The 20,327-nt window shown below is 38.4% G+C and overlaps 1 protein-coding gene across 7 annotated transcripts in view; it reads right to left on the bottom strand.

Moving 5' to 3' along the window:
• Positions 1 to 20,327, bottom strand: part of PARD3B (par-3 family cell polarity regulator beta) — a 399,043-nt gene that overhangs the window by 132,787 nt on the left and 245,929 nt on the right. For all 7 annotated transcript variants that reach the window (XM_072041064.1, XM_072041061.1, XM_072041062.1 and 4 more), the window contains 2 exons: positions 9,891 to 10,097; positions 8,705 to 8,939 (listed from right to left, as the gene is read on the bottom strand). In XM_072041064.1, the coding sequence (XP_071897165.1) occupies positions 8,705 to 8,939; positions 9,891 to 10,097 (442 nt within the window). The remainder of the gene's footprint in view (positions 1 to 8,704; positions 8,940 to 9,890; positions 10,098 to 20,327) is intronic.

Genomic DNA, 20,327 nt, shown 5'->3' with positions numbered 1-20,327 from the left:
TTTAAACAAGCATTACGGATAACCTTTGTATAAGGATAACTGAGGCCCAGAGCAGCTAAATGAGGTAACCAGTGTCACCCAGGAACTCAGTAGCAGAGCACTTGAAACAGCCTCAGGCTGTTTTCCTATCTCCTAACCCATTTCTTGCCCACTTTCTTTTAAAAAATCCTGGGTGGAAAAGAAGAGGGAAGAAAGAGGCAGAGTGGTTCAAAGGGGTCATTTTTTTCCGAGCCTAGCATACTTCATATTTTCTGAAATTGTGACTACCCCAAAAGGAGCTTTGCTCCTTTTATATGTCAGCAAAACAAAAGGTCAGCCTATTGAAATATTGGCCAGGTCTGACTTTCTTCTATTAATAACAAGTAGAGACACATTTTTTAAAGTAATAGTTAAATAAATGGCTACATGTCTGCAATCATTTCAACTTAAAATGTCAACTGGATTTGAGATGCCATGTGCATTTAATCAATGACTCTGAATTATAATATAAATATTACTTTGGTTTGACTGCTTTGTCTGGCATAAATCATAATTCAGTGAGATGAGCACATTTCATTTTCTCTACAGATGGCTGTTAATGGCAATACCTATTAAACTGGCACCTGCCAGCACTTTGTAGTTAAGGAATCTGTCAGGAGCCCCCTTCTGTGTAATTTCTCTGTTAATTGTTGTCTCCCCACCACCACAGATCCCCAAATTACCAAGTTCACATTACAAGAAATACTGCACCACAAAATCGGCAAAACTGCTTTTTGTTTTTTTTTGTCTTAAGGCACAATTCCCTTCACACAATATTCCCAAGCAAAATATGTATTTATTAGTTAAAATGCAGCTCAGGTAGCATGACTTTAAACCCTCTAGGATCTTTGACCATGATGCACCTGTACTACATACAGAAATACCCAACGTACCATAACTTAGACGGAAAATCTGTTATTCACGTTTTATCCCCAGACAAGAGATGGATTTTAAAACTGGTAACAGCCACGTATACTGAATGAAAGAAAAACATACTGCCACAGTGTTGTTGATGAGAGCATAACATCAAAAATACACTTTGCTTTTTAGGACTTTCCCGCCCCCCCCCCCCCCCCCCCCCCCCCCAAGAGTGGTGTCCTGGGGGAGAGGAGACAGACACTTAGAAGAAACACGCCACCTCCAGAAAGGACCTACTCGTATTTCCAATAGGACCTTACTTTTATTTTAGTAGGTGTGGCATGCCCAGAGGTCAATAGCAAATAGGCAAGCATGCATTTAATTAGACACATCACAGAATTTAGTGCACATAGTTAATCCTTACAGACAAAGCATGCTGCTTTTTTTTTTTTTTCCCTTAGTAATGGCTTGAATAATGATATTTTAACTTGAAATGAACATGCAACTATTTCACAAAAAGCATGCTCCTTGTAAACAGTTTGTAATTTCCAGTCCTTTCAAATAGTCAGAGGGAACTTTCTGCTCTGATCTGTTAAGTAAATATAAATCTCGTTATCCAAGTTCAGTAATGAGAGTAAGGGGTCTATTCTTCTTCACTGCACTTGCATACATCTAATGTTAATGAGATTTATGCATGCATATTAAGAAGAGAACAGATGCTTAATTAAACAAATAAGTCTTTAGTAGGCAGTCCACGTGATCATTTTTAGTACAAAACCCCCTTATTTTCTCTATTTTAGTCTGACTATGAATGCAGCCAAGGAGGAATCAATACAGTGGAGGAAAGGAAAAGGGATACACAAATTAAGATCTTTGTCCTTTTTTAGTTTAAAACACTTGATGAACTTGAGATACATTAAATCGAATAGGCATCTTATCTCACTCATCCTCTTGTGTTTTTTCAAGGAAACAGGAGTTTTATTTACCAATTTATACATTTGGAAAGTGGGAGAATATTTATGAGGAAGTCAAGGCCTCTCAACAACTAATTTGCCTCATTAACTGATGCTGTGTATCTAATACGCATGCATGATCCATCTTGGATTGTTTCACTATTGAGAAAAAAAATCTAAAATAACTTTACCCTAATTAATTATAATTTAATCTAGTCTTGTGGTGTTTTTATTTTTTGTCTATCCATGTCCACATTAATTTCCAGCTCAATATATACATGTGTATATATAAATATATTTGTACATATATAGGAGCATGTACACACACGCACACACAGAAGAACACACACTACCCCTCTCCATCAAATTGCATCATTATTGTATGCTCTTATTAATTATGTTAACTTTTCCTCCCCAGTGCTTAACTTCTCAGGGCAAAAAAGACCAGAAAATAATTTTCTCCATAAGCTGTCATAGTGCTATACTTAATGGAAGGCAGTATCTGTACATTATGGGATCTACTCTGCAATACCATTACGGGCTCAATGGTGCTGGTTGTAAAAGTATCATTCCGAGCACAAGGCCTGTAATAGTAATAATGAAAAAAGGGTCATTTTTGTCTTCCAACTAGAATGAAAAATTAAAATCACTAACGCACTTAGCTGAAAGGAAAGTTGGCAAATTAAAGGGACAAAAAATAAAATATTCATGGCGCATATTGTGAAATGGAAGGTAAATAATTTAAGATGAACTGTTATGTGAGAAAGTGTGTAATATCTAAAGAAGAAAAAGCAAGATGCATCTGATGTGCACGTATTTCTGCTTTCTTCACTTGCATGTACACACACACATGCACGTGTATGCAAGCTGTGGTTGATGTGCATTGGTTTTGACGGCCATGCATTTTCTCACCTATACAAATATTGAAAACATTCACCAGTGAACTAGTGAAGTCAGGTTGACAAGAAATACCTTAAACCAACAAAATTTTTCCCTCAATCCCGTCTAGAAAGAAAGACTGAGAAGGTGTTCTTCCATTGCACTCCAGTTTGGCAAAAATCTCTTTACTTTTGAGTCCCCAGTACTTGCTCATAGGGTGTTTTTTAAAAAATAAAAATCATGAAAAAAAAAAAAAAAAGACTTCAACATACTGGCTTCTGCCTATGGGGAACTAACCATAAAAATGTCACTGGTGTGGCTGCAGTCCTTTAGCTAACTTAACTTCATACTCATGAAGTGGAAAGGGCTACCCAGAATTTTTACAATCGCTATCTGGAAAGGGTAGTAAGAGAGTCATAGAGTCAGGTTTATTATATGCCAGGACTGTAACAACTGCAATGGGATTAGGATATGGAGCAGCAATGCAATACACAGCAGAGGTCATATTCCCTTGGTGATTTAAAGGTTCAGTCTTTCTTCAACTTAATTTAGACAGCAACTCAAAGCCTACCTTTGTTAGAAAGGAATATTTTGACCGGATTTCAAAGCAAAGCAATAACTACAGATCACAAATTTAAAATCCAGTGTTCATCATCTAGTCAACTGAGGAATAATATTTTTATTTTTAGATTAATCTCTTGGTTAGATCGGCTTTGCATTCCTGGTGCTAATTGATAATGCATTTTGCATTAGTGCTCAGCATCAGGGATTTCTACTACCCTGCACCAAGGGGTTAATTAACCCTTCCAAACAGCTTACGAAGCCACCTTACGTGGCCTGACAGCTCTAAACTAACAACACTACAGACTCCCTTTATTCAAAGGCTCAAAAGATGTTGTTTCACTATAGTGTTGCTCATAAAAATACAAAACACCTTCAAAAATATGCACAGAGAATCTCATCTGAGCTACAGCAGTCCCCTCAAGACTCACCGTGCCCTAAAAGAATCAGTCAGACCAGTGTAAGAAAGGGAGTGAACCAAGAACTTCATGTAGTACTGCATAACCTTGCTCCTGTGATGCATCTGCATAGAATTGAATATTATTTTTGTTCCAAGTTTCATCATGAATGCTAGAGACTGACTTTTTCCTGAGACTGCAGGGTAGATGTAGTCACAGCTCCAGTAACTATGGTATTTAATGTAGTTGTTTTCCTGATATACATTAGCAATTTACTTTGCCGTCTGTTGTCTAGCATTGGGTTGTTTTAGTGAGCTATGATGGTGCAATGTGCCAGAAAATATCAAAAAGTAAAATAATGCTTGCTTAGCTGATGTTGCATACAAACAGTTAATCAAGTCAGCTTCTGTTCTTTGAACAGCACATATGCAGATCCAATCCTAAGGCAAGCAATATATGCATCAGGACCAACCAAACAAGAAAACACAAACACTATACAGTCTGCACCGCAGTAAAATAGTACTTTGGATTATAGAAATTTAACTAACCAGTGATAATCAGTGTCATCTGCATTTCAGATCTCCAGTATATCTACCTACTTTGCTCCAGGAGCAGCAGTCACTAAAATACAGCAGCCAGGAGTTCCAGTTCGTACTACAGAAAACAGGACATTTTTAAAAACAAGGATTACAAAAATACACACATGATTTCTTGATGGTCTCCCTGAATCACAGTCACCTAAATAAAACTTCAATCCAGGAAAAGCTTAGCAGGAAAGCAATTTTTTTTTATCTTTTTTTTTTTTTTTTTTTTTTTTTTTTTTTTTTTTGTATGTGTAAAAAAAGACCAGGAACTACAAGTAAATAGCAGCTGAGCAACAGATGAGGCACTAAGTGAAATCTGTTAGCAACTGCTAACAGCTTTGCTATTTTCTGTTGTTAAATTAAAAAAAAAAAAAGAAAAAAAAAAAAGGCAAAAAACCAATGCAGTAGCAATTCCAATATGTTCAAAAATCTCGGATGCAAAAAGACTAAAGTCCAACACTTGCACTTTCTTGTACTACAGATAAATACTTGGGTTTGGTTTTAATACCTTGTTTTGCTTTGCTATTGATTAAAAGGCAGAAACAAGCCAATTCACATGGATATACTATCAAGATAAAACTTGTTACAGCTGTAAACATGCCCCAGTGATTATAGCACAATACCTCTATCACATACATGTGCGACTTTTAGTCTCAAATTGGACTTTCCTTTGTCCCTTACACCTGACTGCCAGTCATTCTGCCCGAAGTGCCAGAAATTGTATGTGCCTCCATTAGCACTGAGCTTTCTGGTGACATCTCAGGAACACTTTCTCTGTCCTGGTCCAAGACCTTCCCCCACTGATGATCATTTCCTACATATTACAATGCAATTCTGACACGGGTTCAGCAAGCTTGTTTTCCTGTTTAGATGCATCCATATGGCACTGCAGAGCTGACACGGCTCAGAACAACGCAGTCCAGAAATTACACGGAATACAAATGCATCTGTGTGGGGCTTCAGTGATCAGTAAGATCAATCAATTACACGGCTGCAGTCACTCAACTAGCTTGAAAAACTCGTGGAATTGCACTGTCCCAGTCAGATATATCCTTTTGCCACCTCTGCCACCTGCTTCAGTAACTTCTCCTGTCAGTATAGCAGGGGCTGTGTTCCCTATTCCTCATTTTGGTGAAGCGTCCCACATGGGGAACCACAGTATCGCTACCACTGCATCTGCAACAGGCACACTACAGATTTCCTTCTCCACTCAGCTTTCTGTTCCCTTATGGTGTTTACATTTCCAGTGCCTCCTATGGCAGGTTTCCCTTCCAATTTAAACTCAGCATGTCAAAAACCGAGCTCATCTCTGTTTCTAAATACTTCTCTCTACTTTTCTTTTAAACTACCAGGAATTAGTAGTCACCTTGCCTGCTGCGTAAGTTCACAACTTTGTCGTCTGCAGCTCCTTTTTTTTCTTTCCACAGATGTTCTACCAATAAAACATGCCAGTTTCATCTCCACAACGTTGTAAAAAATCTGGCTGTTTCTTTCCATCCGTGCTGCTAAAACATTTGATCATTTAAACCTTCCTACTGCAGTCTCCTCCTCCCTGGCCCTCTTGACAATCTCCTCACTCTTCGTATCAGTGCAAACTCTAGTGTGAAAAATACTTCTTGAATCTAGTACTTAGTCAGTATTCAATCCCTTCTAAGTTCCCTGATTCTTTTGCCATTTTTTCTTTAAAAAAATATGCATATTCACAGTTTTTGTTTTTCACATCACTCACAGCAGTTTTTCCCTGAATAAAGACTGGCCTGGTTTTGTTCTACTTGAGTAGGTAATACGGTCTTCCAATTCTTTTGCAAACCCATGCTGTTTGCACTTGTTCCATCTAGGAATCCTACCCTCTCAAGAAGGAATTTGTTTTCACAGAATCACAGAATCACAGAATTTCTAGGTTGGAAGAGACCTCAAGATCATCGAGTCCAACCTCTAACCTAACACTAACAGTCCCCACTAAACCATATCCCTAAGCTCTACATCTAAACGTCTTTTGAAGACTTCTAGGGATGGTGACTCCACCACCTCCCTGGGCAGCCCGTTCCAGTGCCTAACAACCCTTTCAGTAAAGAAATTCTTCCTAACATCTAACCTAAAACTCCCCTGGCGTAACTTTAGCCCATTCCCCCTCGTCCTGTCACCAGGCACATGGGAGAACAGGCCAACCCCCACCTCGCTACAGCCTCCTTTAATGTACTTATACAGAGCAATAAGGTCACCCCTGAGCCTCCTCTTCTCTAGGCTGAACAAGCCCAGCTCCTTCAGCCGCTCCTCATAGGACTTGCTCTCCAGGCCACTCACCAGCTTTGTCGCCCTTCTTTGGACCCGCTCAAGCACCTCGATGTCCTTCTTGTAGCGAGGGGCCCAAAACTGAACACAGTACTCAAACACAATTTTGAAAATTTTTGGATAGAAACACTGATGAGAACAGAGAACCTCCCAAAACCTCCCAGCTGAGCTGTTTATTTCTTACAAACAACGCTTCTGTGCTCTATAACCTGTTCCCATCACCTTTGTGGCTTTGTACAGATTTTCAATGGACAGAAATTCTCAATTGTGCTGCCATCCAGATAAATATTAAAAACCACCACTGTCTTCCAGGAAGACTATCTATTGAAATAAAAATGCACATGAAAAGAACAGCTGTATAAAGCTTGCACACTACCAAAATGTGAAATACGTTCTGAAAAAGTAAATCTCTAAGAATAGTAACCCATTGTTCTTAGCTTTGCATATTGATCATTATCAGATTTATTTATTTATTTTGACTACAATATCTTGTTTTGGATTCTGATACCATCCCCTGCTCTTTCTGGGTCACCTCTGTAAGAAAGACCTTGTACTTCAAATTTAATCAATTCTGCTAGCAACACACAAACCAGAATACTTATGCTTTTGTCAGACCTCTGTGTCACTCTCCTCTTCCCCCAGTCCTATTTGCTACAAAGAGTTAAGAAGAATGGAAATAGACAAAGCTTAACATACACAAAAAAAGAGTTGTTGAAGTTACCCTCCTAATTATTCAGTGTTTTGACTACATTTCCGTGTTAAGCCCTATTTCTTTAAACGGTATGAACACAAATGCACGTGCAACGCACAGGTGTGAGTATGTGCCTCTCGAGCATTCCTAAAGAGCTCCATTTGAATGCAGAGTGGTATACCCATACACCTTCATCTTACTAACATTAACAACTGCTGGAATCATGCAAACTTGGCACATAAGCATGCCTGTATATTTTTGACAACCTCTCTTCAGTGTTCAACACTCACCAGGGCAATTTGAAGATTCCTATTGATGATACATGGAAGCAAATCAGCTAAAATTTTCCATAACAGTATAAAACATAAGCTATTTGACACCGGAGGAAATATTAAGAGAGAGCTGCAATGCAACTTCATGTATCAGTGTCCTAATGAAGATCATTGCAGAGTGAATGATGTCACAGCAGAATTTCGTAGACTATTAGTTAAATACATCTCTGTCTAGGCAATGACTGTGGCTTTTGTATACACCTGGCTTGTCTACAATACAGCATGCTAGAAAATACCAATCACAGAATCATCTAGGTTGGAAAAGACCTTCAAGATCAGTAAGTCCAACCATCAAGCTAATAGCGTCCTAAAGCTAACACAATGTTTAGTGTCAGAAGTAACTACAATCAAATAACTTTATATATGAGATAATTACATTTCATTCACATACTCCACATTAATTGCAAAGATCTACTTAAATTAAACCACTTTAATACTCAGCAGACTAAACAGGTACCAGAGGCAGGGGTGATAGCAACCAGACTGCCTGTATCACCAAAGTCTCCAGCAGCAGTAAGGAAATGCTGAGATAAGTATTGTCTAGTCTCTGATGATTCCAGAGATGCAAAACCACCCAAAAGCCAAATTTTTTTGGAAGAAATCCAAACAATTGTTTGCCAAGCAGAGAGGACAGTGAACTCTTGACCACTGCAGGCAATGGCTGAAGCTGTGAAACAAAGATTTCGTGATAGCTAGTACTTTTCAGCAACAACAAATGTCATTAAACTGTTTACAGTAATACAAGCATTCCTGCTCTCCCCAAAGCTTGTGAAGAATCCAGATAACCAAGGGAATAAGAGGCAAATGTCTGACTGTGGGAGCGGGTCATGTATTACTCAGAAATATTCCCTGCAAAACCTCCACCCCCCACACATGCTTGTTTTTAGCCTGAAACCTTGATTTTTTTTCTGGCATATGGGAATGAATTTCAAAGGCACAAAAAGACATTTTGTCTGCCAAATGTCTTCTGCCTCAGCCACAAGTTTGGTGTAAAAGTATAAACTGCTTTCTTTTTAAATAACATAAACATTATTTTGAGTCCAAGTGAAATAATTTTTCCACTACTTTATGAGAGCACCAGTTGTTTCATATGTTACAATGAGCAAGGGTGGTTGTTTTGCTTTTTAAAATGACATACCTCAACATGACACCAAAGCCTTTCTTCTTTTTCTTTTCAGGATCTTCATTTTCTTCTTTCCGTTTCTTCTCTTTGATTTTAGGTTTGCCCTTCTCTTTTTTCTTCTCTTTCTCTCTACTTTTTTTGTCTTTTTTTGCTTTGGTTTCTACATCTTCTATTTCAGGGTTCCCTGGAGGGGCAGATTCCATGTTCTGAGCTTCTTGACCAGAGTGAGAGCTCTTATCAGAAAAACCATCTGCACAAAATGAAAAAGAAGCAATGGGGATAGCTAGGGGCCACCACAACGCAAACACATGAAATACAGCATCTGTGTCTACAAGGTGCTCAAATGACTCACAACACACATGCATTTAATTGAATAATTTAGAAAGCAGACTAGACACATCTAGTGAATTCAAGCAAAGTTCTATTGTAAATTAAATGCAGAATTATTATAGTTGTTTTCTAGTTATTAATCCTGATAAGAAAATCCTGACATGGTAAAACACTATTCTATTTTAAACCTGGCTAGTCCATCAGCTCAAGAAAACTGGCATGCTGGGGTAAAAACATTTAATCATAGGCTCACTTCAACAAATAACCTATGTAAAAAATATGATTTTCATTCACTTCTTGGAATCTTTCCACTTTAATGGCTGAAAAAGAAATACATAAATTGTTCTGTCTGGTTGGAGAAGAGCTGTATTGTTTCTCTTTGAGGGCTCAGGATCCAAGCACAGTTTATGCTTCATGCTAAAGAAGACGTTATTTCCAGAGTGGGGTCTGTAAGCCCATGGTGACAGAATAAGCAGCGGGGTGCTCTGCCTTGTCTATACCAGGAAACAATTTCCTAGTTGGAGAAGGGGGAATTGTAGACAGCTCTGTAAAACAGGCAAGATGATTTTTAATGTAATCTGAAGAAGGCAGCTGCTTCTTGATGTTGAAAAACACAATTATTTAAGGATTGAGTTCTAATTCCTCCAACACACCCCTGCCCCAAAGGAGATCAGTGAAGACTTTACACTGAAGCCAGTCAAGGTTGGATGGAGTACTACAAAGACAGCTCCCTTTCAGCGGGACATAAGCAGCATGTTAAATTTAATCAAATTCAATTGGATTAAATTGCTTGCTTAGATGCTTTATTGAGTTGACCCTCAGTCATGCTAAATGAAGGTGGTTCCCTCAAAGACTACCAGTAGCAACATACCCTCTTCTGTATCCTCCGGTCCATCATAAGACTTGTCAATGGCTGCTCGGAAACTCTCATTACACCCCCGACCACGGACCACATGAGGCCTGGGTCTGTGAAAAGGGAGTTCGTTCTTCCTAACTTCAGCCACAGCAGTCTGAAGACTCTCAAGAGAACTGGACTTCTTCAGTCCCAGAGTGGGACCAAAATCCTTGCTGGAAGAGTCTGGAAAATAAATAGTTAAATTTTTAGACCTAAAACCACACAGTGAAATTAAACTAGTGAGACAGATACATTTCATTGTGTACTTTATTAGTTGGGGCCTTTGAAATAGTGTGCAATCAATGTAATTTGTTCTAAAAATAACATCAAGGTAAGCCTAGCTTCTGCAGAAATCCCCGTTCAGACTTGGAGGGAATAGCACATGATGTGCAGACCTGACAACAGTGATGGGCAATAGCAGCCCCTCTCTGTGACACTTTCAAGTCTTCACCAATAGTAAGGATGGGGTTATTTCTTTAGACTTTGACAACTGGACACTGCTAATAGACTCACGGAGGTCCTTACCAGCTTACCCACAAATATAAACACCACTACAAAACAAGCTTTGGCTTTTAGAATGACTCAGGTTGTCTGAATGGCTGCTATTTTCCAACATGCTTCTCCTATGAGAAGATACTAAATTCTCTCATAGCTTCATCCAACCTTTTTCTTCAAGCTGAAACCAGTGCTGTGCTATCAATACATGCAGCAGGTTTTTCAAGAGGAAAACATTTCCAGCAAAGTACAGCTTAACATGAATGATGCTGCTGCCTCTTTCCTTGTTTATAGGCATAAGAAAGCACTTCATGCAAAAAAGAAAGAGCAAGTACCTTCCCAGTTCTCCCAGACCTTTCCTCTCTTTGAATGCTTGACTCTCCCATGCTAGTTTTTTTTATACTGTTAATACTACTATTATTAACTTTATTAATTAGTTAATAAGTTAATTTATTAATTAGATTTTAATTAATTAAAATACTACTATTACTAATTAACTACTGTTAATACTACTGTTAATTAGTATTAACACAGTGATAGTAGAACACACCAAAAAAAAGTTCGCAGAATACTTGCATACCAAGCAGTGGAGAAATTCACAACTAAAGCATAATTTAAAATCCTTTGTAGCACCTACTTCGTTTTTATATGGCAGAGCAGTAAATGTGACAAACACGTAGGAAGAGACTTTGCCTTGCAAAACACCTTGTCTTTGAGAGCATAAAATGCTTTTGTTTTCAACTTTTGAAAGTCATACTAACATAAGCAACAGGACAATATAAGAAGAGAAGACCTTCACATAGATGTCCAAATACTGTCACTCCCAAAGAGATTCAAGAAGCACACGACAGACAGATACGTTAAAACTATGCTGTGATTTTAGCAATCCTAGAGCGCAGATATTTCTGAACTAAAACACTGTGATGAGCAAATTCTTAAAAGGAAAAAAGCTGAGAACTGGCACCAAATAGAGAATCATCAGTAGTGTCTATGTAAAGCAATTTACACTTCCATTCCCTGCAGACTGATACGGAGCTGAAAAAAGAAGGGGGAAAGAAAAGAGAAAACAAGTTTAAGGGAAGCCTGGTTGCTAGGTCACACAGAGCAACTTTCTTCTGTTCGCTAATTGCCATTCTGGAGACTACCATTATTGCCAAATTAGTAAGTGGTAAATGGAGCTAGAGCAATGACTTGCATACAACATAGAGACGCTTAGTATCACTAAAAATGCGTGCATCAGCACAGGGCACTGTGGTGCCTATCTCAGCCTGAGAACAAGTGAAAACAGACCAGGGAAGCACAATCACTGTAAAAGGTGGCCAACTGAAAGCCACTCTGATTAGCAGAGAAAATGCTTTCTTGTTCTGAGGCAGAAAACAGCCTTGAGGCGTGGCGTTGTGCAGCAGACAGGGCAGAGCAGTGAAGCAGGCTGAGCACGGCAGGCTGCAGTGGCCTGGGGAGCCTCAGCCAGGTTGGGTCGCAGGCCTGAGCTGAGACTGGTGCCCAGTGCCTCACCCACAGAGCCTGCGAGGACTGGTATCTACTGGGGCACAGCCACAGGAGGCTGCAGCACATCTCAAGCAGACAGTGCCGTCACTGTGACAGGCCACAGACATACGGCAGGGCTCAGGGATCTGCCAGTGCCCGTGGCTCGGGGAGGTTTGGCAGCCAATGCTCACTTCCAGGCTGCTGCAACCATCCAGCTACCTGAAACTGCTGTGTCAAAAGCCAGCACGCAAGTTGTTTATATACATGTCCCAGTACAAGCTGTATACGTTAAATTAGGGCCTTACACTGCATTGCTTGGGGAAAAAATGAAGAAAAAAAGTCCTGGGTTGAATGCTGGTTAGATCGTGTCTTATATAGAGCCAAGCCAAGTGCTCAGGCTGGAAGACTACTCTTAACGTATGAAAGCCATTCTAAGAAAATCCAAGGCAGCATCCGAGGTGTTGGAGTGACACTCTCACATGCGACACGTACCAGCACTGAAGCTGTCTGTTCAGCCTTTGCTGCCTGCTCACTGTGACACAGATTTTAGGCACCAGGTCACATACTGCCTAAACCAGCCAGGGTCACAAGGAACAGGTTCTCTGTCAAACACATGCCTTAGACAATTGCCTGGGAAACTGACAGGTACTGGCATAGTATGTTTCTCTCTGTATAAGCAGCCTTTATTTTGCCATTTTGTCCTAACATGAAGACATCCCCAAGGAATGAATTTCAGCAATAAATAGCAATAACTTCCCATTTTTTGGTAAAGAGAACACTTACAACGACTTATGTAGTATTTTCAGTTTACTATTAAAAAAGGAAAAAATTAAATGGAGCACTCTTTAGTTACCAAGTAAATTCAGAACAACACTGCCTTGGAAAATTGCATTTTCTTCTAATGCCCCCAAAAGAATTGGCTTGTGGTCACTTCACTGACACCGAGATTATCATCAAATATTGAGTTACCTTCAAAGACAGAATAAAACGGCAAAGATTGACAATATTGCTCACTGACAAAGAAAGTGAAATTTCATCTCTGATCTTCCTGTGTTCTACCATTTAAAAGGTGCCCTCATTTATTCAAAACCCTATCGAGATCCTTTAGTAACAAATTAATATCAGGCATTTAGTTGCCCTTTTCTAAAGCTGTAATCATTTAATCTGAAATTTGTACTGTTGCACATGGCAACACTGGAAGTTTCTCACTGTCAAAATCCACCCATAAAAAAGTATCTGAATCCAGATGAAAAATGATTACTTTTTTTCTTATTGATGACAGTAGGAACGATGCAGTCTTATTAAGAAGGAGAACATTTAATCAAGGAGTTTACATCCTTGGACATATTCACCGTGGTTTTTAGGAGGAACTTTATATTTTTCCAGTTCATCTTTTATTCCCTTTTCCTTTCATCGTAAGGCTGTAGCAGTCACACCTTAGTGTGCAACTAAAGAGACAGGAGCTGAGGAGCTTCCACAAGCAGGCTAACCAGTCAGTCCCCGTGCTTTCAGAGGCAGCATCTATTACTGGATGCTGCACAGAGGAATGCCCAAGACTCCATAACAAATAAATACCAAACAGACTCTCAGCTAGGGAAATTTCCCTCCCGGTGCCCCCTGCAGTGACTTTTCATGTAGACCTTCAGGATAGCTCTAAGTCCGAAAATATGGATTTTACTCATGGGTAAAAATCAAAACAAAAAAAAAAAGGATGAGAAAAAAACCTCGCTCATCTTTTAGAAGTTGCTAACAGGCATTTCTAGGTGGTGCATGCATGAATGTGTGTGTAAATATCAAGCACCTACTCAGATTTTGAATGCAAAAATATCGTTAGGCAAGGAATATTTTAATTGTTCATTATGCTTAAAAATGTTTCTTTTTATGGATTTTAAATTTCTTCAGTCCTCATTTTACTTCTTTCTACAGCATCATGCTAAAAAGGCTCCACTTTATTTATTTTTTTATAAATGGCGCAGTATTTTATGCATCTCTTTTGAATTTCAAAAAACAACAGCTGATGTCAGCATTGGCCTGTGACTGGCTGAAAACAAGTTGCTGGTTCCAAGATAATATCCTTAAGCAATCGTCCTTTCACTGAAAGGAAGTATTACATACACCTCAATTTTCTGTTCAATGTCAACATGGCTACTGAAGATTTTTTTTTCTTTATGTAATATGTACTTTATGTTCTGTTCTTTCATTACTGTTATTAGTTTCAGATATTTCCAGGTTTCTCTTTTATAGCCCAGCAGAAAGAAACACAGTGAAAGCAAGATGTCAGTCACGAAAATCAAAGGGAAACAAGCTTGCATTGTGGGCAAGGCAAACCACCCCAAAGGCCCATGCAGAGAGGGGAATGGAAGAGGAACCATAGCTGTTACCACCCGAAAGAAAATGCGACTCCTAAGACACCCTAAACTTTATGCATTATATACATTTATCAATAATTTCACTTTTTATACAATGATTCTTCTTGAAACTGAAAATACAGCAATATACCCCAACAATAATATTTAGAGGAACAATTTTATAGAAATTATACTGATTTGATATTTGTATTTTGCATACAGTGACAGAAAAAACAGATGTGAAGGAAAAATGAAGGGAAAATTATGCTGCGACTGAGAAACTAACATAAACGCCAAGCTGTAAGAGGTGATAGCCTGGCTCTGTGTTTACAGGAGGCCTGAATACATACATTCCTGTTTCCTACTGCGCTGCACAGGACGGAGCTGCATGTGAAACTAAGGAAGAAAAAATGGTTGAGGCTCAATGAGGCTTCTGCCTTCTGGGTACTGGGACAATGGAGATGGCACGGGGGTGCTTTTAGCTGGCAAACCACTGTCTGTTCACAAAACACCAAGGCTGACTTGCTTTGTGGCACAGCTCAGCACAAGATCTAAACCCTGTCCTGCTTTGGGGATGCATCCTTGGTAATGTTCCCAATACCAAACTTAGCCATGCCAACCTCAGCCCTACCCCTAACCTAACTGATCTTGCTTGCACTTACCATCAGCCCAATGTTTATCTTCTCTCTAAAGTAACCAGGGCAAGTTTAAAATACTTTGATACACGTATGTTCACAATGTGTTGAAAACAATTTCAATTCACTGATCATATACGTTTGGTTGGTTTCTTTTAATACCAATTAAAATATTGCCGAACTTAAATCACTCCTGCAGAGCAGGGGATGGCAAAAAGACAATTCACCCCTAAAAGAACTGGTGTATAAAGTGAAAATCACAACTTTCTCTTTTAATAAACATGAGATATAAAACATTCAACATTATTACTAATCTCTGTATGACACAGACATCATAAAACAGGTGGACAGACATGGTTCTTGCCCACAGGGTTGCAACATCATCTACCGACTAAAATTAATTCATGTTCACTTTGTGAACCATTTTGTTTAAAGTCGTTTCATTTATTTATGGTAGTATGCACACCTGTAAAGGATTTTTTCCACTCACATTTTTATATTCAGATGCTCCTCAATTATCAATCGATTCAATACAGAAAATGATATAGGAAGAAGGAATTTTAAAGTCATTACATCGTTTAGTTTGTGATTTTCAAATGAAGAGCTTTCAGAGGGTATTTTTGTAGACTAACCTCAGACAATACTGTAGCCTTTTCTTCAACACTACTCTATACAAGTAGCATAGAAAAGATTATGAAGGGCTTGATAAAAAGCAAGAGAAAATCACTATCTTGCACTCATATATTAAAGACAACATGTATCATTTTGCTCATTTTATACCTCAAACCAAGCATTTCAAATTAGAAGCAGGAATACTGAACGCTGAACAGCCTCACTCCTGACAGAAATATCTAAGAAAGAGAAATCAAAGCATGGGGGAATTTAACAAGTTCTCTGATTAAAAGAGCAAGCTACAGCCTTGAGATTTACAGATATTTCAATCTATTTTACTACATATAATGATTGCAATTTAGCTCGTATTTGCACAAACTTCAATTTCAACTATGAATAATGGCGGCTCACAATTTGGAGCCCGGAAGGTATGCTAAACTTTAGCCAGCTGTACAAGAAATAGTTGGAATAAGGCAGTCATTAGGCAAGAGACAAAAATAAATGCATGACTACTGCCAGCTTAGAAAGGTGTGCTCACGATGCTGTTTTCTACAGTCTTATCAGTAACGAACACCAACGCTGCTAAAGAACATGTTAATATTTCAAAAAGAATAATATATACAGCATTAAGCATCTCAAAAATGCAAGTTACAGTATGTGACAGTATAACTATAACTATTGCTAACAATTAGGAACAGAAAAAAGAGGTTTGACCAAATGCAGTCCAAGACATGGCACATTTGCTACATTAGTGCAGAACACTGGACAAAACGCAGCAAAGTCTGTCTTTGCAGAAAAAAGTGTTTGATGTTATCTATAGAAGTAGTTTTCTTTATGTGGCTAAATGAGTTTAACCTCTCTCCCATAACCTTCACAGGACAGCTGTAAATTTAGAGAAAAGTTTTCCTAGGTTATTTGAATCCCTGCTCCTCCGAGGGGCTAGTATTTTCTCTCTAGCTGGTGCAAACTCAAGTACTTGCCCTTACAACAGGTCTGAGTATAAATTAAGCTACCTGACCTTCTACAAAATAGCAGCTTTCTCCTCAAGGGTATTTATGTATATCAAATTGATTTTAGATATAGCTGTTATAACCTGCTAGAGGAAAGCAGGTATAGGAAAAGCAATGCAGACAGGAAAAACTCCAGTTTGTAGTAAATATGATTCTCCCGTGATTTCAGGCACCTTGTAAATTGATCAGTCTGGAATTGAGAAGTAATAAAAATTCCAGTGCCTTGTGATTGCTTTACTCCTATTTCCACACCCACCCTCTGATAAGGTCAAAGATTTCAATGCTACTTTAAATGATTGGGAAATGTGACACTTTCTCTGATTAATTGATATGAATTACACTTCCATAAGCTAAAACAACATTTTTGTTCCCAGGCCAAAGTTTAACATGAAGTGAGAGTCCCTGCACCATTCAAACAAAGTCACTTTTAATGGTACGAGGCTAAGATCTAGGATGTTAAATTTGACCTGTGGGACAGAGGAGGAAACCTCATCAGTAGCTGAACACTAGAAAGGAAGCCAATACTCACGTTAAATTCATGATTATGTTAAATCAGTTTCAGTAAGCCTGAGGTTTATTTTGAACTAGTCTGCTGAATTATTATTTAATCTTCATTATCAAGCCTGAAATTGATATATTTTTTTTTAATGACTGATTTAAATCAGAAATAACAAATAAGGATGCAGAGAGTTCACAGAACTTTTCTTCACTAATTCAAAGTGCTTTTTTGAGTTATTTGTATGTGAACGCAGACAGAAATCCTCTTATATCAACCATTTTATTCAGATTTTCTTTAAAAAATGGCATGTCGGTTTTTTTTGCATCATGTTTTTGCCTGCACATATTTTTACAAACACGCGTATAAACTACAGGCTAAAGATTGCTTACAGCATCAATCAGGGATTAATTTAGGCTACTACAACAAGTTAGATAATTAATGTGAAATAAAAGCCAAGGTGAGGGAACATAGAAAAATAAGTTCCAACCGCACCAATTTAACTTGCAATTAGAAAAAAATAATTATATATACAACTTATTTTGTTTTTGCTTTGCATTGTCAGTCAACATTAAGTGTAGGAATAAAAGGCTAGATTTTAACAAAATAACCTGGAAAGAGGACTCCTTTTGCTACTAATAAAGGCATTTCTCTTGTGTACCTGCTTACACTGATCAGTGAATCCTACATGCGTAAGGTATTTATGAGATCTCTTTATTGCCAACCCCACCACCATGAAACTGCCCAACAGCCACTCTCATTTAAGATGCTCTAAATATTGTTGCCATGGGTGACACATGTACATGGAGTAAGGCAAAGCTCTGCTAATAAAAAGGCTTTCACAGCATTTCAGTCCTTGTTCATAACTAAAGTTAAAATTTATGGCTTTTAAAATACTGGATCTAAGAGGGGTCAGGTTAAATGGCTGCTAGTAATAAAAGGAATCAATATGCCACAGCATCTGAAGCAGCCAGCAAACTAAATAAACACTTCATCCAAATCCACTTGGCCCTGAATTAAAAGAACATAAAATACTGTATTTATTTTGTTTGCACTCCACCAGTCCATGGTTTGCATCGCTACATCCGCTAGAATTCTACACAGAGCAAGCAACAAATGTATGCTGGCCAAGTAGCAATTAAACTGCATGTCAAGGCTAGGAGCAATTAACTGGGCATTAACCTTATCAGGGAACCACTCGTGGATTAGCCAACTACAAACAGGCAAACATCTCCGTCTGGGAAGATTCCGCCACGCATTTACCAAAGCTTCAGAGGACTGAGACTTTCTGTCTCAGGCACGCACAGGGTAAATGGGCCATTCTCAATGATAACCCTTTATCCATAAATCTTGAACAAAACCAGCATCACCTACAGCAGCAACTAGCATTTTCTAGTAACACAGCAATGCAAAATGGTTCAGTCCTCACTGCACTTCAAAATAAAGCAGATAGAACAAGTAGTGAGCTTGCGTCTTTTACTCCTAATTTACATTTGGTTCAAGTTATAGACAATTTATAGACCTTCCAAAGGAGTTATAAAAAACAATTTCTTCTGTTTATTTCAAGAGGTTTAGACAGACCAGATGGGGATTAATTTTCACTTCAAGAAATGAATGCACATAATCTGCAAACTGCCTGCAGATTACCTGCACAAAGGTATGAATACACCCATAATCCACTTACCTGTATTGGCGTGTGCGCACACACACACACAGGCCGTATGCATGAAAACATGCATATTATTGCAAGTGCTTTGGGTTTAACAATTTTTATCTTGGAACACTTTTGAAAAAGTCTGCAAAAATCCAGCTCTTTAACAGAATTCTAATTACAAAATGTTGTCAAACTTATTCTGACTACAAGAAGTGGGTATCTAGGCTATGTCTGACTCAAAATCTCTGAAATACTGAATTTGAAAGGATTACACACGTTTTCAGCCACAGCCCTGAACAGAAGTTCCTCTTTTATCTCCCAGTACGACTAAGATCACTTGAATACCTAAAATTTTGATAACAGTATGTAACTATAGCTTTGTGACGGTTAAACCCATAGTTGTAGTGATACTGGGACTTGAATCTAGCTTCACTTTCCATGCTTCAACTTCCCTCCTTTTTAAGCTATTCTCTGTACTAGAACTTCTTTGCTTGGCCTCATTCCAGAGATGGGGATTGCTTTGAGAAGAAAACAAACCCAAAGACTGTGTGGGTTCCTGCCATATCTGAAATAACTGAGTGGGAAACGTGCATGCCAGCTGGATAATACTTTTTTTTTTTTTCCCCCTTTATTCACTAATAACTCAAAAAAAGGACTGAAATAAAGCTTTTCCATCTTTGCACACAAGTTGGCTGTGAACTAGGTCCTTCACTACAGCGTTTAAGAAAGGAAAGTTTAATTTTCATGTCTAGGTTATTTCCTCTAACATTAGTTGGACCTGGGTAAATTTGGCCATAAACTTGCTCCTAAAGTAGAGGAGCAGAAATACATATGCATTCCCATAGGCCCATGAGCATATAATGATATTTCTTGTTCACATTTTCAGCAATTACAATGACCCCATCTACCCACACATCAGAAGCTACAAAGGAATAGTCACTCATGCTCCTTAGCCTATGTGTTTAAGTAAGATACAGGGTTTATTACGAAACTCAAGGCAGGTCATGTGAACAGAAACAACATCAGTACAATAAAAACTCTAGCACTGAGAACATTAATTTTGTCGATCTTAAAACATGAAAAGTATTCTCAGTGCTTCCTTCCATGAAAGTGAATCCTTAGAAAAATCATGTCCAATTCATGGAAAAATTGGCAGCAAATTTTCCTTCTAAACAGCTGCAGCCAAGGGTTTTGCTGAGCTGTTCTACAGTGTGCAGAGACAGACGCGTACCAAAGGACATCTGGCAGTCTTCTGGGTTTTAACAGACAAGACTCATGACTGGATTACAATCCCAGCCTTCCTTAAGAATAAAGTCAAAATACCACTTCAGTTTTAGCCATTAACTCTGTGGCCTAGTCTATTTGATTTACTACTTCACAATTTATATTTGTTTGGGGATATGTGGTACTACTCTTCCCTTAGATGACTGCAGCTCCTTTGTTAGATATGCATGTCATGATGTGTCCTTTTAATAAAGAGGTTATTTAAAACAACTATAAAAGTGGTAAGAATATGAATAAGACATCAATTTCAGTTGTTTCCTCTAATTTGTGCTTGAAATCTAGCCATAAATATCCCCCATGGAAAGGGGAACCTCTCCATATCTCTAAGTCTTGTTGGCCCATGAACAATTTTTAGCATCCTAAAGATGTTACTCTATTGCATTAATGAATT

The sequence above is a fragment of the Anas platyrhynchos genome, chromosome 7, assembly GCF_047663525.1.
Source record: "Anas platyrhynchos isolate ZD024472 breed Pekin duck chromosome 7, IASCAAS_PekinDuck_T2T, whole genome shotgun sequence".
NCBI classification, from domain to species: Eukaryota; Metazoa; Chordata; class Aves; order Anseriformes; family Anatidae; genus Anas; species Anas platyrhynchos.
The sequence above is the reverse complement of the archived record's forward strand: the minus strand, read 5'-3'. Positions and strand labels throughout refer to the sequence as shown.